At 49.7% G+C, this 19,650-nt stretch overlaps 1 protein-coding gene across 1 annotated transcript in view; it reads right to left on the bottom strand.

The window, feature by feature from the left end:
• Poc1a (POC1 centriolar protein A) overlaps positions 1–19,650 on the bottom strand; it is a 68,828-nt gene that overhangs the window by 6,585 nt on the left and 42,593 nt on the right. The window contains exon 10 of the mRNA XM_038323865.2: positions 14,424–14,567. Coding sequence (XP_038179793.1) covers positions 14,424–14,567 — 144 coding nt within the window. The remainder of the gene's footprint in view (positions 1–14,423; positions 14,568–19,650) is intronic.

Here is a 19,650-nt window from a genome sequence, read left to right as displayed (position 1 = left end):
TCCTGTCTTGAACCATGACCCCCCCCCCCCAAAAAAAGAAAGAAGTTAGAATAGGGGTCCCAGCGCCTGCAGCCTGAAAGGAAAGGGAAGGAGGAAGCCTCCACTTCCTGCTGCTGTGTCTCTGAAACACAAGTCCTAACAGGCACTATTAGAAGGACATGTGGTGCTGCGACCACTGTGCAGGCTGATGGTTGCTGAGTGAACTCTGGGTAAAGATCTAGCCACTCGGTCCCACAAGCGGAATAGTGGATGGCACTTCAGAACACAGGGCCCACGTTCAGAGCCACAAACCTCAGCAGCTACTCTCTCCCACAGCCACTGTCACCAGCAGCTATGCAGAAGGCCTGTCTTGTGGAAGTTGGAGCCTGAAGGACCACAGGACACTCACAGGGTCCTTCTGACCCACTTAGGACATCCAACAGCTCCCATTACCACACACTTGCCTGGCACCTACCATGTGCAGCACAAGGAACTCTGGCTCCTGAGGGCTTCTAGATACTGCTGTGACCAGCACAAGTCTGGAAGGGTTAAGTTTTGGCAAAACTGCTCCACCATCACTAATGGTAAGTGACATCTTAGCAGGAAGGAAGAAGTGGTACATGGCAGGCCAGCCACTCTAGCTATGCTTCTTAGACACATGGCTAGACTCTTAGAAGGGCTTCCCTTGGTTACCCTACTCTCATTCGGCCCTGAGATCCTTCCTCCCAGCAGCTGCTGTTCACCCTGGCCAGCGCACTTCCCTATGCCCAGGTCTTATTCCAAGTAGAGCCCTGGGCCTCTGGGGAGACGGCGGATTCCAGGGAGGAGGGACCCTCCTGGGCTTGTTCCATGAGCTGGAAAGGAGGAAACATGCAACAGACAGGATGCTAGGCCAGGTGACCAGACAGAAGTGGAATGCTGACACCCAGTCACACACCTGCCAAGCCTTCTGCCTGGGCAAGAGGAAGGGTAACTAGTCTAGCAGGGAAGCCTGGGGCCTGGGGCATCTTTCCTAGTCTGATGGGGCAAGACAGGGATCCACTCTGGCTAGGAAAAGGCAGGATTGTTGGGCGGAGGTTGTACTTGCCTGTTTTTATTATAGCAACCAAGGTAGCCAGAGCATGGCCTTTACATGAGGGCTCTGTAGACAAGGGGCTACTGACAGATTCAGGGGGCCACCTATGTGCCATTGGAGTCCTTCTGCACCAGGGCACACCACATCCAGCCAGCACTGTGGACCTTCCTTGTCCTACTGTGGGGTTTACCCCTGTCTATCCCCCTGACACCCACATCTCGGCTTCCTAATGACTTCCTTTCTCAGGCCACCCTTGACTCCCATCCTTCCTGCTGCTTCTGACATATTCCCTTTCTACCCAAGACTTCAGATTCCTTGGCGTGGCACTCACATGGCACTTGTGGCCCTGTGTGGTAGCTCAATACTGCTTCCCAAAGACCCAGTCCAACCTCTTTCCCGGCATTCCCTCCTGGGCTTCAGTCCATGCTTGGGGTCTGCCTTCCTCCCCTTTCAGCATGCTGTGCTGTAGAAAAGTGTGAGCCCTTGGGAAATGTCACAGCAATTCCCACTGAGGAGCTTCGGCTTTCACTGTGACAAAGGAACAGGCTCCAGACTGTGATGAATCGTGTTCAGATTTGAACTTAATTAGCTTGCCAACTGGCCTTGGCTAAGTTCCCTGACTCAGTTTCCCTGTATGTAAAAATACAGCTTTCAGAGCTGCTGCAACGCTCACTCACCCACAGTTCATGTTTATTCACTTACTGTTGGCTGTAAATAGGGTAGGTGCACTGTGGGTAACACAATGCCCCTAGCTCTTGCCCTGGCTGAGTTCTGGGATAGTGGAGAAAGCCTGGACACAGAAGGGACTCACTGAAGTTCCAAAGACAGTATCCTGTGGTCAGTCCTGGGAGGGTCTGAGCCACTTGGGTGCACAGTGCTCTGCGGCTTCTTACAGCTCCCTCATGATGGAAAGCTGTTTTTAATGATTTCCAGGGCTGTGGCTGATTTGGGCTCCCCAAGGAGATCCCTCTGGAAGGTCTTGGGTTCCCCAGTAACCTCCTCCTTCCCCCACCAAACAGAGGATTCAATTATTCGAGGCTAAGGGGTGCTAGAAGCTCTTGGGTGCAGTTCCCCTGGCACAGCACTCTGGGTAAAAGTGGCAGGTCTGGGGAATGCACTAGGGCTGGCCACCGGACTGTGCCACACACGTCTAGCTCCTTTAGTTTCATTTTAAAGATAGAGAATGTGAAATTAATCTCACTGAGCATGGTTTGACGCCGCTCAGATTCTCAGCATCTAAAACAGATGCAGTAACTAGGGAATCTCTCTCCACTGTGAGGTCCTGAGAGCTATCAAATCAAAGTAGGGACACTGAGTATGCAGCCTGTCCCAGCTCTGCTCTGTCCTTAGCAGGCCCCAGCTTCATGTCTTGGTACATGTCCCTATGTGTGTGCCCACATGTGCACACAGGAAGCCCTGCCTTGCTAATGGTGCTCTGGTCAGTCATGTGTCAAGGTGACTAGGGGCTGGAGGGGCCAACTTGGTTCCCTGGGGACAGGCTGCTGGTTTGAGTTCAGTCTTTCCCACAACTCAGTGTGCCTCCCAGACTGGTCACGGCCTGCATCTAATGATTCGCTGCAGAGGGGTTTTCAACTCTTGAGGGTGCCAATGCTGGTCTTCAAGCAGCCTGCCAGCCATCCAGTGTCCGTATCATAAGGGCAAGGTTTTGTACAAGTCTTGTTCATAGACAAGTTCCAAGTCCTCCTGTTCCAAGACACATGCGGCATTTAGAAAGTACTTGATGGACAAAGATTGAGAGCTGAGTGCGGGGAGAGTGTCAAGAACACAGTTCCCTGAGACCCAAGACAGCCCGGGTTTGGTGATGAGTCTGCCTGGCTGATGAACAGCACTTACTTCACCTTAACCCCTGGATATGGCAAGCTTGAAGGGATGACGGGAGGGATATGGGTGACGGGGACCAAACTACTCTAGTGTGGCCCTCCTCTGGCTAGCCTGGGGAGAAACTCCCCAACTTCAGTAGAGCAGGAAATGGGGGGGGGGACACAAAATCAGAGCCAGAGTCAAAGAATCTGTGGGTTCCTCCTTGTCCAACCTCAGCTCTGATCTGATGGCTTAAAGCTTCAAGGCCTGAACTCTGGAGGGAAGGAATGGAGGTCGCCTCTTATGAAGATGTCTGACATGCTGAAGTACCCAGGCTTACACACAGCTGGCCCATAAAACATAAGAATCTACAGAAAACCCTCAGAATCTCTAGCCATTCCGCACTCAGCCTAGAGTCTGCTGCAAAGCGACACAAGCTTTTGGCACCTGGAGCCATGGGTCTGAGCTCTGTTTCACATTATCTCAGGGATATAGGATTTCTCTGATGTTTTCACATGCCCAGGCCTCATCTCTACTGAGGATTAGCTTTCTTTGGGACATACAGGAAACACTATTTTCTCGCAGTGGATTAGCTACTGGATTAAGGCATTTTGGCTAATTTACCTTCTCATGGCTTCATGGCAATTCCTCTCAAACAATGTCTCCTTCAGAGGAGACACTCTACAGGGCCCACCCTGCATCTGTAAAGCCAGATACTCCTGGGTCCTAAGGAGTGCTGCTTACACTACAGAGGATACCAAGCCACAGTCTTGCCAACATGGACCTGGTTTTAGGTACCTCTCTTTGTCAGCAATGTGTGGCCCACCTGGGAAGTCAGGAGTCTGACAGAACCCAAGATACAGTACAGGACGCCAGGCAAGTTTGTCCAGTGGTTCTGCTACACTGATTCTATATCAAGTCCAGCAGAGCTAAGTAGGGGCATGAACCTTGAACACCTCTTGCAGCCCCAAGCCTTGGAGACTGCTCTGTAGCTGGGAGGCTTGAAAAATCCTAGCCAGCTGGCTGCAGCCCCTGCCCAATAGGACAACTGCAGGGACAGATACGTGCATGTGTCATCAGGGTGGTTTTCATAAGTTTTTCCTGCCCTGCCAGGTGTCCACTGACCCACCAGGGAAAATCTGCTTCATTGCCCTGAGTTTTCTAGAGGCACCAGCTAGAGTGACTCTAGATCAGCCCAGACCAGAACAAGGCAAAGAACTGCTCTTTCCAAGTGTCATGCTAGGTAAAGTTTGACACGTCTTTCTCCTCTTGCTCCATCCCCCAAGGTATAAAGAGGGTTTGTGCTTATAGTAAAGACTCGGATCAAAGTGAGTGGATCGAAAGAGCTGGCCCTACACAGCTTTCCCTGGCTTTGTTGTAGTGGAACTTCAGCAGAGAGAGCACCCGGAAGCCACAGGGTCAGCTGAGGCTTGATTAATCTCAGAGCACCACAGGCCTGTCTGCAGCTGCCTGCCATAAAGCTCACACAGGCCCCTTCTTGTGTTTTGTGATTGATCCTTCCTTTAGAAGGCTCCAGATGAACAAGAATAAATTACCGGAGTCCCCTAACCCATCTCTAAGCACATCCTACACCAGCCTGAATGAGTGGTTCATACATGTGTCTCATATGTCCCAGCCCCCCACTCCTGCTCCTCATGTTCCAGCCCTCCCCACTCCTCTAGGTCTGCACAGAGCCTCAGAAGAAATCTCGTATGACCAACCGTGAACATTCCCAGGCTCCAGAGGTAACCACAGCCATTGCCCAGCCCATTGCAATCTGCTGCTTCTTTGTGTGTGTGTGTGTGTGTATTGGGGGAGGTTACTTTTTGCCACAACCGCAGACAGGATAGAAGATGGAAAGCAAGAGATGTCTGCCAGATCCCTGAGGAAGCTGCCATCCAGCCCCCCATGCAGTAACAAACACGAACTAGTTTTGGAGTACAGCTAGGAAGCTGCGTGCCTGAGGGGAGGCTGCATGCTGTCCTGACTTGGTACTTGAGGAGGGAACAGCCTCTCCCACCCTTCCCTATTGTAAAGCCACAGGAACCTGTGGACTGAATGCCAAAGCCAGAAACAGGACTGGGGAGGAGGAGCTGGGAAACCAGACAGATGCTCTTATTCTTCCCCGGTGCCTCTGCAACTAGCTAAAGGCAGGCATCAGGCCTGTCCCTACCACAGATTACACAATGTCTTCAGTCCCTTGTCTCCCAGGAAGTAGCCTCTTAACAGAGAGACAAACAAGCCTCTTGTCTGCAAACCCCCAAGTGGCAGGGGCTCAGGCTGTTCTGAACTTGACTGTGGCTGAAAGGGTAGCCCATGAATGGCCATATAGAGAGAAGGAAGACAAATTTGCTCTGGACCAAGTCTGTGTGGTAGTTATGTGCTTGTTAGCAAACACTGATGTGCAGAGGATGGTTTTGGTGGAAACAAACAAGTACCCACTTGTAAGCAGGGATTGCAGAAGACACACAAGGGGACTTGCTTTGTGTCTTCCTGACAAACTGAGTTTGGGATCCCATGGGAGGACCGACCCTAGAGAAAATGGTATAACTACTAAAAATCCAGACTCTTTTCCTGCAGACAGTGTCTGCCTTGCCTGGCAAAGAAGGACACTGAAAGCCCCATGGAGTAGCCAGGCAGCTTGGCCCACAGCACAGAGACACGGCCCGCTAGTGTGAACTAGACACTTTATCCAGTAGTCCTTTAAGCAGGGAACTGCAAGGACTTAGCAGGGCAGGATTAGAGGTATCCAAAGGCATCAAATAAAAACCCTTGGCCTTGTTGGGTGATACCAGCAGAGCTCAGGGACCTGAACATTTGGCTAAGGAGCCCCAAAGCAGCAGCGCTTGTAGGGCTTGGTTCTTCTTGCTTAAATTTCAAGTCTTATATTAGAGCCTAGTATTTTCTATGAGCCATAGGAACCTGATTGTGACATCACAGCATGGCTGGCTAGCCTGAAGCACTGCATGCTAGGAAAAAAAAAAAAGCTGGAACAAGAATTTGCAAGAATTCATGGCTTGGTATTTTTAAAAAGCAGCAAGATGTGAAACTGAAATAAAAAATAACTCTGCTGTTGGCTTCTGAAACAAAACCACCAGGCCACTGGCTAAGTCTGTGCTGGGCTGCTCACAGCCGCCTCCTAGGCTCCTGGTCACTATCCACATCTCCATGCTCTAGCCCATCTCCTGCAGAGACCCAGGGCCTCAAATGCTCGAGAGGATAGCTAGGCCCTGCCCAGCAATCCTGTAGGATTCTGCAAGTCCACAGAAGAACACAGGGGAGCCACTGGACTTGTCCAGGACTCTACCTGCCTGCTAGTTAAGCTTTCCAGCATCTCTACAGGGAAGAAGAGGAAAGAACATGCAGGTCAGACATCAAGCAAGCAGCTCTGGCAGCCCAGTGGTCTGGCCTGAGTCCTTCAGATCTTGCCACGAGGGCTACAAAACTGGCGTAGTGGCAGAGCAGATTTTGAAAGGCCTCATGGGAAGACATGGCTCTACCAGAGATGCTGATGTCTGCTGACCACCTCGCAAGACCAAATGGCAGATACTATGTAGCAGCAAGGTGGTTATGTTCATGTTTGTGAAGGGCAACATGGGAAAGTGGGGTGGCCAGTGGGACGGAAACAGCAGGAATGGACACCCCACAGGCCTCTGACTGCTGAACCAGAAGCAAAGCCCAACAGCAGCATCCAGGCCCTTTTGCCCTTCTCCTGGCTTTTCTGTAGACCCTACAGACTTCTGGGTGGAGCCAGCTTTGTCAACAAAAAAAGACTCAGGCAGGCTCAGCAAGAGAGTGATGTGAGCAGCCCTAAAACAGGCATGTATTGGGTGTGGAGGTAATAAGGTTGAAGATGAACTCATAGCAACGTCCTCCAAGGGAGAGAAAGAGGGGGCAGAGGCAGGCAGATCTCTATGAGCTGAATTCCAGGTCAGCCAAGGTTATACATGGAAACCTTGTCTAAAAAAAAAAAGGGGGGGGGGCATTTCAGGGCTAGAGAGATGGCTCAGTCATTAAGCGTTGGGCTATTCTCTCAAATGACTTGAGTTGGGTTCCCAGCACCCACAAGGCAGCTCACAACCATCTATATATAATACTAGCTCCAGAGATCTCATACCTTCTTAGGGCCTCCTTGGGCACCAGACATACATGTGATACACAGACATACATTCAGACAAAACACCCATACACATAAAATAAAAGTAAATAAATCTTACGAAAAAAGAAATCCCCACATTTTCCCCAAGCCAGCTGCTGTAGGTATTGCTGGATGGGCCCACATGGCACTTTTCACAGCAGCCTCCCAGGCTACATGGTAACTCAATTCAAAGTATGACTATCACAAGAAGCAGACATTTTTGAAGAGCTTCAGTCTTGGCCCTGAAGGCCATAGTCCAGGTTCAAAGACCTATTCCTAAATTTCAATGGCCTCACCCCAACTTCTTGTGCTCCCTCCACAACCTAGACATGATGTGGGAGGTGATGTATGCTGTGAATGTTTTATTGCTTTGGTTAATGGAGAAGCTGCTTTTGGCCAATGGCTCAATAGAGTAAAGCCAGGCTGGAAGAGATATACAGAAAGAGTAGGCGGAGTCTAGTGAAACACCATGTAGTCACTGGAGCAGATGTGCTGGAACCTTGCCGGTAAGCCACAATCACATGGCGATTTACAGATTAATAGAAATGGGTTAACCAAAGATACAAGAGCTAGCTAGCAATACACTTAAGTCATTAGCCAAGCAGTATTTTAATTAATACAGTTTCTGTGTGAATATTTTGGGTCAGGGCAGCCGGGATCAAACAAACAGCCTCCGACTACACAGACACTGGCATTTCCCTGGCAGCTCACAGGATTCCTGGACTTGAGTGTCCACTTCTGCTGCTCCCACGCTATAGGCTACCTCAGGGCTTCCTCACAGTGCCTCAGACAACATTGGAATAACTGCTAATCTTTACCAAACAACTGCCCCAGTCCAGTTTACCAGTTAACCAAGGACCACAGCAGGTTTGGCTATCCCCATTTATAAGAAAGGAAACTGAGGCCATGGGAATGATACCAAATGTCCAAGATACCCAGGATTCCTCCAAATTCAGGAGAGGGAAGGTGCCGAGGCATCTGATAGGCAGGTGGTTCATTCAGTGAGAACATCTGTGAAACCCAAGAGGGAGCCATTCCTCTCCATACTTGGTGGAAAAGGCAGCTGAAGAATCCTGGCTACTCCGAGTATGGATGGCATCCAGTTGGGATCAGATCCTTCATGAGCTAAGCAGAGGAACAAGTGAAGTCCCAAATAGCAGCCTCAGAGGGGTGGAGCACATGTAAGAGAAAGAGAGAAAGAGAGTGGTGGCTGTTCTCTTCAGGTGGCCTCAGGGGCTAGCCTTTGGGCTCCAAGAACTGCGGCTTTTTCCTTCAGGAAGGTCAAGTTTGTTCCAAAGGGAAAGTTTGTGGTGGGCAGTAGTAGAAATGGAAATCAGGGTATTGTGATTCTGGACAAGCATGACCACCGAGCTAGGTGCCCAGTGTTTTTGATTTACGCTCTCTTAACTGCTGAGCCATCTCTCCAGCCCTGAACTACAACTTCTTCTTCTTCCTCTTCCTCTTCCTCCTCCACTATTTATTACTGAGGAAAGGGGCACAAAGTCCACAGCGTGTGTGTGGAGGTTGGAGGACTCCAAGGAGCCAATTTTCTCCTCTCACCTTTATGTGGTTCCAGGTGTGCACAGCAAGTGCAGGAAACTTCTTGATGAAGACATCCCAAAATTCTACCCAAACTGTTTAGCGAGAGGTGCAGAGAATGCTCTGCCTACGCTATGATCAGGACCACCTGCTTCTTGCCAAAGTCAAACACAGGCAGGCTGAACTCCAGAGTGGATGCAGGTACATGTCATTATGAAGGCCTTATCAACACCTGACAAGATGCTAACTGCTGGGAAACCCCAAGGCTAGATCAAGTGAGGGTTGCAAAGGACAGCCCTGGAAGGGCTGAGGCCTCAGCTAAGCATCAGAAGGATGTGCTCAGGAACTTGCCATCTAAAAAGATTGGAGGAGACCTGAAAGGTCAGGCCAACCTGAAGACAGCCTACTAGGAGTACAGACAGCAGGAGACCAAAGGGTCCATACCTTGCAAGGTCATTTCAAAAGTTATGTTCCTCTCATAAATGCCACCCACTTTTGAGACAGGGTTTCTCTGTGTAGCCCTGGTTGTCCTGGAACTTGCTCTGTAGAACAGGCTGGCCTCAAACTCAGAGATCCACCTGGTTCTGTTTCCTGAGTGCTGGGATTAAAGGCATGTGCCACCACCATACCTAGCTCATAAATGCACTTTTGAAAAGTAATGAGTGCACTTTATAAAAATGGAATTCTCTAAAAGGTAAAACCAGCACAACCCCAATGCATGTGTGTGTGTGTGTGTGTGTGTGCACGCACGTGCATGCGTTAAAGAACTAATTTCTGAGCCAGGTGATGGTGGTGGCACGTCTTTAATCCCAGCGCTTAGGAGGCAGAGGCAGGTGAATCTCTGTAAATTCAAGGCCAGCCTGGTCTACAAGAGCTAGTTCCAGGACAGGCTCCAAAGCTAGAGAAACCCTGTCTCAATCCCCCCCACCCCAAGAACTGATTTCTCATGCTGCACAAACCCCAAGGCCAGTTGGAATTCTGACAGACCTGCAAGATCTCTTGACTTGGGTGGGGGAGGAATTTGCTTTTGCTAGGGAGGCTAGATGCCTCACTGTTTTGCTGATCTCACCACCCTCTTCCTTGACCTGCCCTGAAATTTAGCACCAAGGATTTAGGAAGTTGCTTCCCAGGAGCAAGCCTGTGACAGCGCTGCCTCTTGCTAAGTCCTGACCTCTCTTGTGTCCTTCCTATCTCACCCTGCATCCCTCTGGCTTCTGCTGGGTCAGGCTCCAGCTCGGCTTTGTTCAGTGTCTAACCACGCCTGGGCTTCTTATGCATCCATCATTGCTAGCTTTCTCAATGGCTCCAGCTGCCCGCTCTCAAAGCCTCAACTCTGGCACCAAATTCAGTCAAGGAGACTTCTCAGGAACGGGAATGGGTTTCACACAGGAGCAAACAGAGAATTGGCCAAGTGAATGTGTGTGCATAGAGAGAACCACCACTTCTACTGTAAGGGCTAAGAAATGGCTCTCTCTTAGGCAGGGGGAAGGTCTAGCTTCTGGAGGCAGTAGAAGACTGGGAAGATGGCCTTGTAGTACTGTCATATAGAAGGCTCTGTCCCTAGCAAGCCAAGCAGTGGCAGCACCAGGGGGTGGCTGCTTTACACGACAGGAACACACAGCATTGATGGGCACTGCTTGATGAGCTGCACAGGTGGACACACTTTATATTCCCAGAGGCCTCGAGTGGGTGCTGGTGACAGCACTGCATTGCAGGCTTGGAGATTAAGGCACAGGAGGCTTAGGTTTCCCTGAATCACCAGGTAAGGCCGCAGTGAAGCCAGACACACACTGAGCCCCAAGGGGGATTTGCTTAGTTCCAAGACTTTTCTTTCTAGAATAATGGGGGAGGATGTCTCCCTAGAGAGGGCTGAGATTTTTTTCATCTGTCCCTCAGACTGGTGGCAAACAGACTACAAGCATCCTCAGAAGTGGCCTTGTCCCATTGAGCTGTATACCCACACACCCAGACTGTTGAACAAGGAGGTAGGATTTTATTTATTCATAATTCTCTGGTATTTTGAGAAACCTGCTGGCTTATGCTGTAGACCAGGCTGGCCTTACATTATCGGTCCTTTTGGCTCAGCATTCCAAGTGCAAGGATTGCCAATGTGAATTAAGAATTTAGCTTTAAGAACTAGGATCCTACCTGGGCAGGTGGTGGGGCACATGCCTTTAATCCCAGCACTTGAGAAGCAGAGGCAGGTGGATCTCTGTGAGTATGAGGCCAGCCTGGCCTACATCATAAGTTCTAGGATAGCTAAGGCCATACAGAGAGAAACCCTGTCTTGAAAAACCAAAACCAAAACCAAAAAAAAAGAACAAAAAACTCCCAAACCTGGTCCTTTTTTAAGGTGGCACCGGAGGACCTGTGTGACTCACTCAGGAATCATCCCTGTCCACTGCATTATCAGTAGGACAGAAATGTAAGGGCCCCATCTCCTTCTAGGAGACCATGCAGAAGTAGACTTCCTTGAAGAGAAGAAAAAGGCCGTAAAGTTGAGATCGCACACACACGATTAATATGGACATCACTGGAGCAGGAGTCTGTGCTGAGGTAGCCAGAGCACATAGGGAGGAATAGCTGCTGAGGGGTAGATCTCAGGCCAGACCTCACAGACTAAACAGGCAGCCTGGTTGAATGAGCCACCTGAAAGGAAGGTGGCAGTGGCTACCTGGTTTTAGGGCTCAGGAGAGGGCTGGTTCAGTTTGGACTAGGTCTAAAAAATAGTTGATGACTAAGCCTGAAAGAGCACTTGGAGTACCAACGTACCTTGTACAAAAGCGGGCTGGGCCTATATGGCCTTGTGTGCGACTCCAAGGAACCCAAGCTTCCTCAGGACACAGTGGGCCTAAGGGGGACAATTTTCACTTCGTGGCACCAAGGAACAGAGGATAAGACCACCATGGATTTGCAAAGAGACCAAACCCTGTCAGATACTGAGCTGCAGGCTACCTCTGCCATCTGCTACTATCATACTCCTGACTGCTAACAAAACAAAGCCTTCCATGCACGCTCTGAAACCAGCAGCAGGAAGAGTTTTCAGTGCTGTGCTCCTGCATTTTTAGCCACCTACTCAGACTTGATTTCCAATTTTAGCCTGTAAGGTCCTAAGGACTCGACCTCCCCCGACCTCTCACCCCACGAGGCTGTGAAGAGCATGAGGTGGTTTCTGTCAGGCGTGAAATGGGTTTTCACCTTAGAGACTTTGCACGCTGCTCACATCTCTTCAGAGCAGCCTTTCTTCTCGGGGCTAGCAGGCTTTCCAGAATGTCTCTACACCCTGACACCTGCCTCTCCCTTGGGCACTTCCATCTATGGGCCCAAGGTTGACATTCTGCTAATGACAGACACAGCCCGAGCTCCAGAGTCAGGGAGCAGCACCAGGCTTCGGCTCCATTTCTTTTGGCCATCCCTTGTATTCCCCCATAGGATTGAGCTGGGGCTCCTTTCCCGCTTTTACAACCTGTCCTAGCAGACCACGTGTCCCTCATAGCCTCGTTAACCACAAGCCAGCATGGGATATAGGGACCTGCAGAGTCCCTGCCTGGCAGCTAGTGCCCAGGTTCCAGGCAGACAGAGGATCTTTCAGACTGCCTTGCTCACCGCACCACGTCAGCTACCCCGGGATTCGCATGGTGCCTCCAGACCATAGGCAGGTTGCTCTTCTGTCAGGGCCCCCCTCATGCGACTCTCCTCTGGGCATTCCCCAGTGCAGCTGCTTCCTCAAGTCAGGATATTTTTTCATCCCAAAGCTGCTATGCTATAAATTCCAAGTTACTAAGAGTAGGACCCACACTGACCTCACTGATGAAGGTCATGGGCAGGAGGACCACAGTACACATTCACTCAATAGACACTTAGAGCCAGGCGTGAGCCAAACTCTGCAGTGATTCAAATCTGCTAACCCTTACCACAAACATGGAGGCCAAGAGCCCAGACCACCTGTGTGTTACAGGTCACGGCATTGGACTTTAGAGAACTAAAGGAGTCGGGAAACCAAGCGCACCTGGGGAATAAAAACAGTCCAAACCCAGGCTTGCAGAAATGGCCACTCACTGCTCTCGCATTCTGGAAGGGAAGAGTGAGATGAACGGACAGGACTTCTCTCAAAGCACCACCGTGGCTCCAGCCACACCAGAATGGGCAAACTCGGGTGGAAACTTGTGTGTGATTTTTGAGTCACAGTTTACATAGCTTCAATAGCCAGGATCCCAGGGAAGACGCTGATATTTCATTAATGTAGGATGGAAAACAGGTCCATTTTTTCTTTCTCCCTCTTTCTTTCTCCTTCCCCTCCCCCTTCACTGGTACAGAAACATTTTATTTTAAAAGCCAGATCTCTGTGAGTTCAAGGTCAGCCTGGCCTACAGAGTAAGTTCCTGGACAGTCAAAGCTACACAGAGAAACCCTATCTTAAAAAACAAACACAAACAAACAACCCCACAAACAAACAAACAAACAAATAAAAGACTATGCGAGTTCACACTATGCAGCCTTGGCCAGTAACTCACATGCTCCTGCTTCCCCAGGGCTAAAATCAAAGGTGTCAGCCTCTGTGTTGACTAGTTTTATGTCAACTTGACACACACCAGAGTCATTGGAGAAGAGGGACTCTCCACTAAGAAAATGCTTCTGGGTTGGGCAGTGGTAGCGCATGCCTTTAATCCCCATCACTCGGGAGGCAGAAATAGGCAGATCTCTGTGAGTTTGAGGCCAGCCTGCTCTACAGAGTGAGTTCCAGGATAGCTAGGGCTGTTACACAGAGAAACCCTGTCTTGAAAAATCAAAAATAAAAAAAATAAAAAATATTTTTAAAAAAAATGGAAAGAAAAGAAAATGCTTCTGGGGGCTGGAGAGACGGCACAGTGGTTAAGAGTACTGGCTGTGCTTCTGGAGGTCCTGAGTTCAATTCCCAGCAACCACATAACCACATGAACACTGCATATGTAATAAATAAATAGATAAATCTAAACAAACAAATAAAATAAAATGCTTCCAGTTGGGTGGTGGTGGCACACGCTTTTCATCTCAGCACTTGGGAAGCAGAGGCAGAAGGATCTTTGATTTTGATTTTGAGACCAGCCTGGTCTACAGAGTGAGTTCAGTTCTAGGAAAGCCAAGAATACACAGAGAAACCCTGTCTTGAAAACCAAAAGAAAATGCTTCTGTAAGATCAAGCAGCAAGCAAGTCTGTAGTGCATTTTCTTAATTAGTATTTGATGGGGGAGAGCCCAGCCCATGGTGGGTGGGACCACCCCTAAACTGGCTGTCCTGGAGTCTATAAGAAAGCAGGCAGAGCAAGTCATGGAGAGCATGCAGTGAGCAGCACCTCTTAATAGCATCAGCTCCTGTCCTGCTTGATTTCCTGCGCTGACTCCCTTCAGTGACAAACCATGATGTCAAAGTATAAGCCAAATACCCTTTCCCCCAACTTGTTTTTGGTCATGGTGTTTCACTGGAGCAACAGAAAACATAACCAAGACAGTCAGCATGCCTTTGATCCAGAGAAGGACACAATGAGTCCACAAGGGGAACACAAAGGCACTGTGAGCTTCTATTTTTAAAAACCCAGCAGTTCCTGGGCATGGTCTTGGTGTCTCTCTCTCTCTCTCTCTCTCTCTCTCTCTCTCTCTCTCTCTCTCTCTCCCTCTCTCTCTCTCTCTCATACACACCCTGTTACAGCAGTGCTCAGGAGACTGGAGTAAGGGGATTTCCAGTTCAAGGTCAGCCTAGGCTACGTAAAGTGACCCTGGCTCATTAAAACAAAATGCTAGAACAATGAAGATGGATGAGCATGTTTGTCTGTGTGTGTGTATGTGTGTGTGCGCACACGTGAGCGCATGAGCACCTGTTCCCATCAGAACCTACCTGTGTGAGGACATCCAGTTGGCCCACGATGTGCTCCAGTGTGCTGGTCAGTGTCTGGGGCATACTGACGGGTTCCTGGGGCTGGCATTGCACTGACTCCAGACTCTTGTCTCTGCCTGGGGGGCCAGGCAAATCCATTTCTGGCTAAAGACAAAAAGAGAACAATCCCTCAGACTAGTTAATACTTTAGAAACAAAAGGAGAGAGGGTCATCTTCAAAGGTAGATTATCTGAAGCTGGGTGGTGGTGGTGCACACCTTTAATCCTAGCACTCAGGAGGCAGAGGCAGTCAGACCTCTGTGAGTTCAAGACCAGCCTGTTCAACAAAAGCTAGTTCCAGGACAGGCTCCAAAGCTATAGCAAAACATCGAAACATTGTATTGAAAAACCAACCAAACAAACAAAACAAAGATACATTATCTGAGAAACCAGGAAACCTGAGGCAATGGCTTCTCAGTGTCAGCAGGGAAAAAGGACACATATCCTTCCAACACACTGAGATTCGCACGCCCATCTTTCACAGCAGGGACTGAGAAGTAGAGTTTAGTGCATGGCAGTCCAAACAAGATGGGGTCTGGGTGGATCCCTGAGTGCCCTCAGAGCACGCCAGAGGTCCTCAGGGAGACTGATTCATCTCTCAACTCTTCACTCTCAGACACCATCCAGGATGCATCTTGGAGGAACTAGAGACATGAAAACTGCATGGCCCTGAAGTCTTCCCTTCTCCCAGACTACTGTTTAACCTCAATTCCACCCTCCCAACACTGGCAGCCCCAGGTTTCACTAACGCCTTCCTAAGGGCCCAACAGCTGTGGCCCAGAAACGAGAGGGGATGTTCCAGATCCTGCCCTGCCCCAGATCCCCTAGAAAAACAAAGATCCCTGTGTGGCTGTTCTGCCCAGATGGCTAGCAAGAGCCAGAACCCACAGGACAGGCACAGCCGGCTTGTTTCAGACAGGACTGCAGGAATGGGAGGCACTTGGGTTTTTAGTGGCTTGAAGGGTCACTGAGCCTCTCTCTATACTCAGATGCAGGCTTCTCCTGACCCAGGAAGCAGCCTTCATATGCTGAGCTGGAAGATTCCCTGAGCATGGGTGCCTGGAGGCAGACCAGCAGTGCCTGCAGCTCCACTGTGGGCTAGTGACAGCCCATGCTCTGGGACACCCCCAAGTTTTGTTGACCCACAAATGTCTCATGAACATTCCAGGTGTACCATGTCCATCTAATCTACCTCCTTCCACGCCCCTTTCTTGCCTCTGTGCTCCAGCTCTCACACCACATTTTCCTCTCCATGGGGTGCTTTCACCTACACTTCTTCCTCCCCCTCAGGAACTCCTCTTCCTGCATACCCAGACCTCCTTCCAGCCCTGTTCCTCTAGCCACTCCATCTTCAGAACAAGGGATAGAACACAGGCAGATGAATCAATGTTGGCTTCTCCATGGGCCTGCCCATGGGCCTGTCGCTCCCTCTTGCCTGTACTCATCACTCTTCCCCACAAACCCAGGACGTCACTAGGCTCAAGGCTTGTGAACCACCCATGCAACTGAGCCAAGCCTTCTCCTCCCAGAGTCACAGGCAGTGGATTATGCTGGGTACATCTGGGACTCACCTAGGATACTGCCCAGCCCTGACAGTGCCGGGATGGCAATCAGCAGCTGGCTGCTTACGTCTTCCCCTCAATGTCTTCCCTCTCAGACTAATCCACAGCAACCCAGTCCTGGAAGACGATCTGGCCTGGACATGTTCACCTGGATCACATCACAGTCCTTGAAATGATGGGACCCAGGAGAGGATTCCCAGGTGACAAAGGAGAAAGGCAAGGACAATTCAGCGTATGGAACCTACCTAAGTATTTCTCTTTATTAGAAAAGAGTCCTGATCTCATAAACCACAAACTCTCAAGGACATATTGATGTGAACTTGAAAAATGCCAGATCTGGTAGCCAAAGAACTAGAATGTGAAACACGAGTCGGAGGTGCATTCTTGAGAAAATCAGTGCCGTGCCCACATGCCCATGGCTGGCATGTCTGCTGGGGGATGTGGCCATTTCCTAAGCTTTTGGCTATCGGGACCAGGGCTCTTCCAGGCCTTGCAGGGATCAAGTGCTTCACATCTCAGTGCCTACCCAGAACCCATTCCAAAAGGAAATACTTAAGAAGTCTACTGGCCTTGCCAGGAAGGCTGTGTCGGCCACAGTGATCCCAGGCTCAGGCAGTTCTGTCACTGGTGAGGAAGGAGAAGCCAGAGAGGCCTTGGGCTCCACCACTGACCAGCTAGAGCCTCTACCTTCTCATCTGAAAAATGGAGCCAATGACTGAACTCATCTGAAGTCACCAGCCAGCCTTGAAAATTGTTTTCAGTCCTGTGCCTACTCGTTCCAGACAGACACACTCTTCCCCTAGGCGCCGAGTCCCCACGGTTCCACCAGAAAAGACTCCTGAGAGAAGGTTACAAGCTTCCTGTCCCACAGCAGGCATCTTCATGAGGACAGCCAGAATGGCGCTGCCTGCTGCCTGGGAAGGAGGGAATGGAAATTCTGAGTGTTGTTGCAGAACAGCCCAGAAGCTGCCAGTGCTGAACTGGGCTTCTGGAAACAGTAGATGATGAGGTGGGGGAGGGGAGTGAGCACCAACTTTAGCAATCTCCCTCTGAGCCAAAGCTGAGCAGATCCAAGGGAGCAGCAAGGACTGGAGCCATAGTATTTCAAACTGGAGAAGCAGCTTTAGGAGAAAAATGTGTTCCCATGGATACCATGTGTTCACATGGGCTGTCCTCATGTTACAACAAGGGAAACTGAGGAAAGAAATGCAATCCCAGCACCTGGAGGCTAAGGCTCCACAGTAGCCTGGGCTACATGTGGGAAATGGAGTAGCGGGAAGATGGCTTAGTGAGGACAAACACTTGCTAAGTTCGATCCCAAACCCATGACCAAGAACTGACTGACCAGAAGCTGTCCTCTAACCTCCATACATGCGGGTGTGCAGTGTTCACACGCGCTAGTGTATGCATACATACTCAATAATAAAATTTTAAATAAAGAATAAAGATATAGTAAGAAAACAAAAGAAAAAAAACTTAAAAAGAATCTGGGGTTTCTGGAAGCTGAAACAGGAGGATCACAGGTGTGGAGGCTAGCCTGAGCTACACAGTGAACTTAAGGCCATGGTCTAGGCCATCCTGTCTCAAAACCCTAGCACCACAGCACTGAAGGCTGACCGGGCTGGTCACTGCTGTTTACTTGCCATCATTGTAGGCCCTGATTTAATGTCAGCTCACTAAATCCTGAGGGTCCTTCACAGTAGGAACTGTTTTATTATTTTTCAGTTGAAGAACACTCAGGCTAAGTGCTCTCTCAGGAAAGATCACCTGGCAGGTTACGGTGCCTTTCTCAAAATCACCAGGCTGAGATCTAATCTCAGAGTATTAACTTCCTGGGTATCCATCAGGTAGCATGTGACAGTGACAGGTCATACTGGCTGCAGCTGGACTTCTCTGTGCATTTTCTCTCTAGTGTCTCTGTGGAGGTCACTAGGCCCTCTGAGCTTGTTTCTCCATCACTGCTCCCCTGCCTGTCCTGGGATGCCCGGAAGCAGAGAACAGAGGCCCTCCACAAATACTTGATGTCTCAAAAGGCCCACCCCACAGGTGCAGTGGAATTCCTGTGGCAGAACCTCTTCAGTGTCTGCACTGCAACAAAGGGCCATGGCTCTGCCCCGCAGCCCTGTGGCCACTCATATGCACTCCAGCATTTGAGAGCTGCAGCATTTCCTGTGAAGCCTGGTGGTGAACAGGGACGGAAGCAGACATGGGAAAGCTAAGTGCCAGGGCCTTGAGTAATGACAAGGGCAGAAAGACCACAGCAGCGCTGAAGTGGGAAGACCACACCTGTTCACATCAAAGCATCCTAGGGGCTTTAGAGGGTCTCAGGTGTGATGCTTATTCTTGATGTCATCAGGGCATATACCTTTGGTCATGTCTGTGAGGTGTTTTCAAAAGTTTAACAGAGGAGTGACCCACCCTGAACGTGGCAGCAGCATCCCACAGGTTGGGGTCCAAGACTGAACAAAAAGGAGAACTGAGTGGAACAGCAGCATCTGTCTCCCCTTCCTGACTTGCAGACACAGTATGAGCAGCCACCTCATGCTCCGCCACCTTGCCTGCCCAACATGATGGACTGTATCCTCTCAAACTGTGAGCCAAAATAAAGCCTCCTTCCTTAATTTGCGTCTGTTAGGTACTTGTCCACAGCAGGAGAAAAGAAACTAATACATCCAGTGTATGATAAGTAAATTCCCAATGAAGACCAGCCTACGAGTACAGTTCTACAAGCATATATACACACATCCACATACACATGTACCCACACGTTTATATATTACTCACACATATGCAAAAAACCCAAACAAACCCACCTCACAACAGCTGGGCATGATGGCACGCGCCTTTAATTTTGGCAGAGGCAGACAGACCTCTGTGAGTTCAAGGACAGCCTGGTCTACACAGCAAGTTCCAGGCCAGCCAGGGCTACACAGTGAGACTCTGTCTCAAAAACTAAAACCCACAACAAGCAAGTCATTTAGTAGTTAAACAAAGGAAACTTTTTGGAATGAAATATTCTGTACCTTAATTGTGCATAGGGTGGTGGTGTTACCTAACTGTATCTGTTCACCAAAGCTCAGAACTGATCATTTTTTTTTTCAATGTGAATATTACTATTTGTAATGACAAAGTTCTATCAACCCCTCAAAGATACTATAAAATCTACAATGCTCCTAGGAGCCCTCCTGTCCAGCACACAACACACTTGACATTTTTTACATCTCTGCCACTCTGTACTCGAGGTGAAAAGCACTCCCCCACACACAGAGCATCGCCAAGGGGCTAAGCCAAGGCCGACAACTCTGGAGGCCCAGGAGGCTTGCCATCAATATGGGAGTTAATTTCCACACGTGTAAAGCAGAGAACGTCATTTCAGTGCAGTCTCCCCAGTGGAAGGAAGAAGCTGACCCCATAGGCAGGGCTTCCCAAGCAGCTCTTAGTCACACAGGGATCCATGCCGAGTCAAGCAAGGACTGCACACAGTGAGCAAGAAGCCAGAAGCAGCTGTCACTTGACAAGAAGATGCTGAGCTGAGCTAACAGAATGGGTCCTGCAGGCGGGTGGGCGGGTGATGATTAACATTTGCTCAAAGTACATTTCTCCTTTTCTTTTAATTGTTCACCCCGG

This window comes from Arvicola amphibius, chromosome 3, assembly GCF_903992535.2.
Source record: "Arvicola amphibius chromosome 3, mArvAmp1.2, whole genome shotgun sequence".
NCBI lineage: Eukaryota > Metazoa > Chordata > Mammalia > Rodentia > Cricetidae > Arvicola > Arvicola amphibius.
This window is presented reverse-complemented; position numbering and strand designations above follow the sequence as displayed.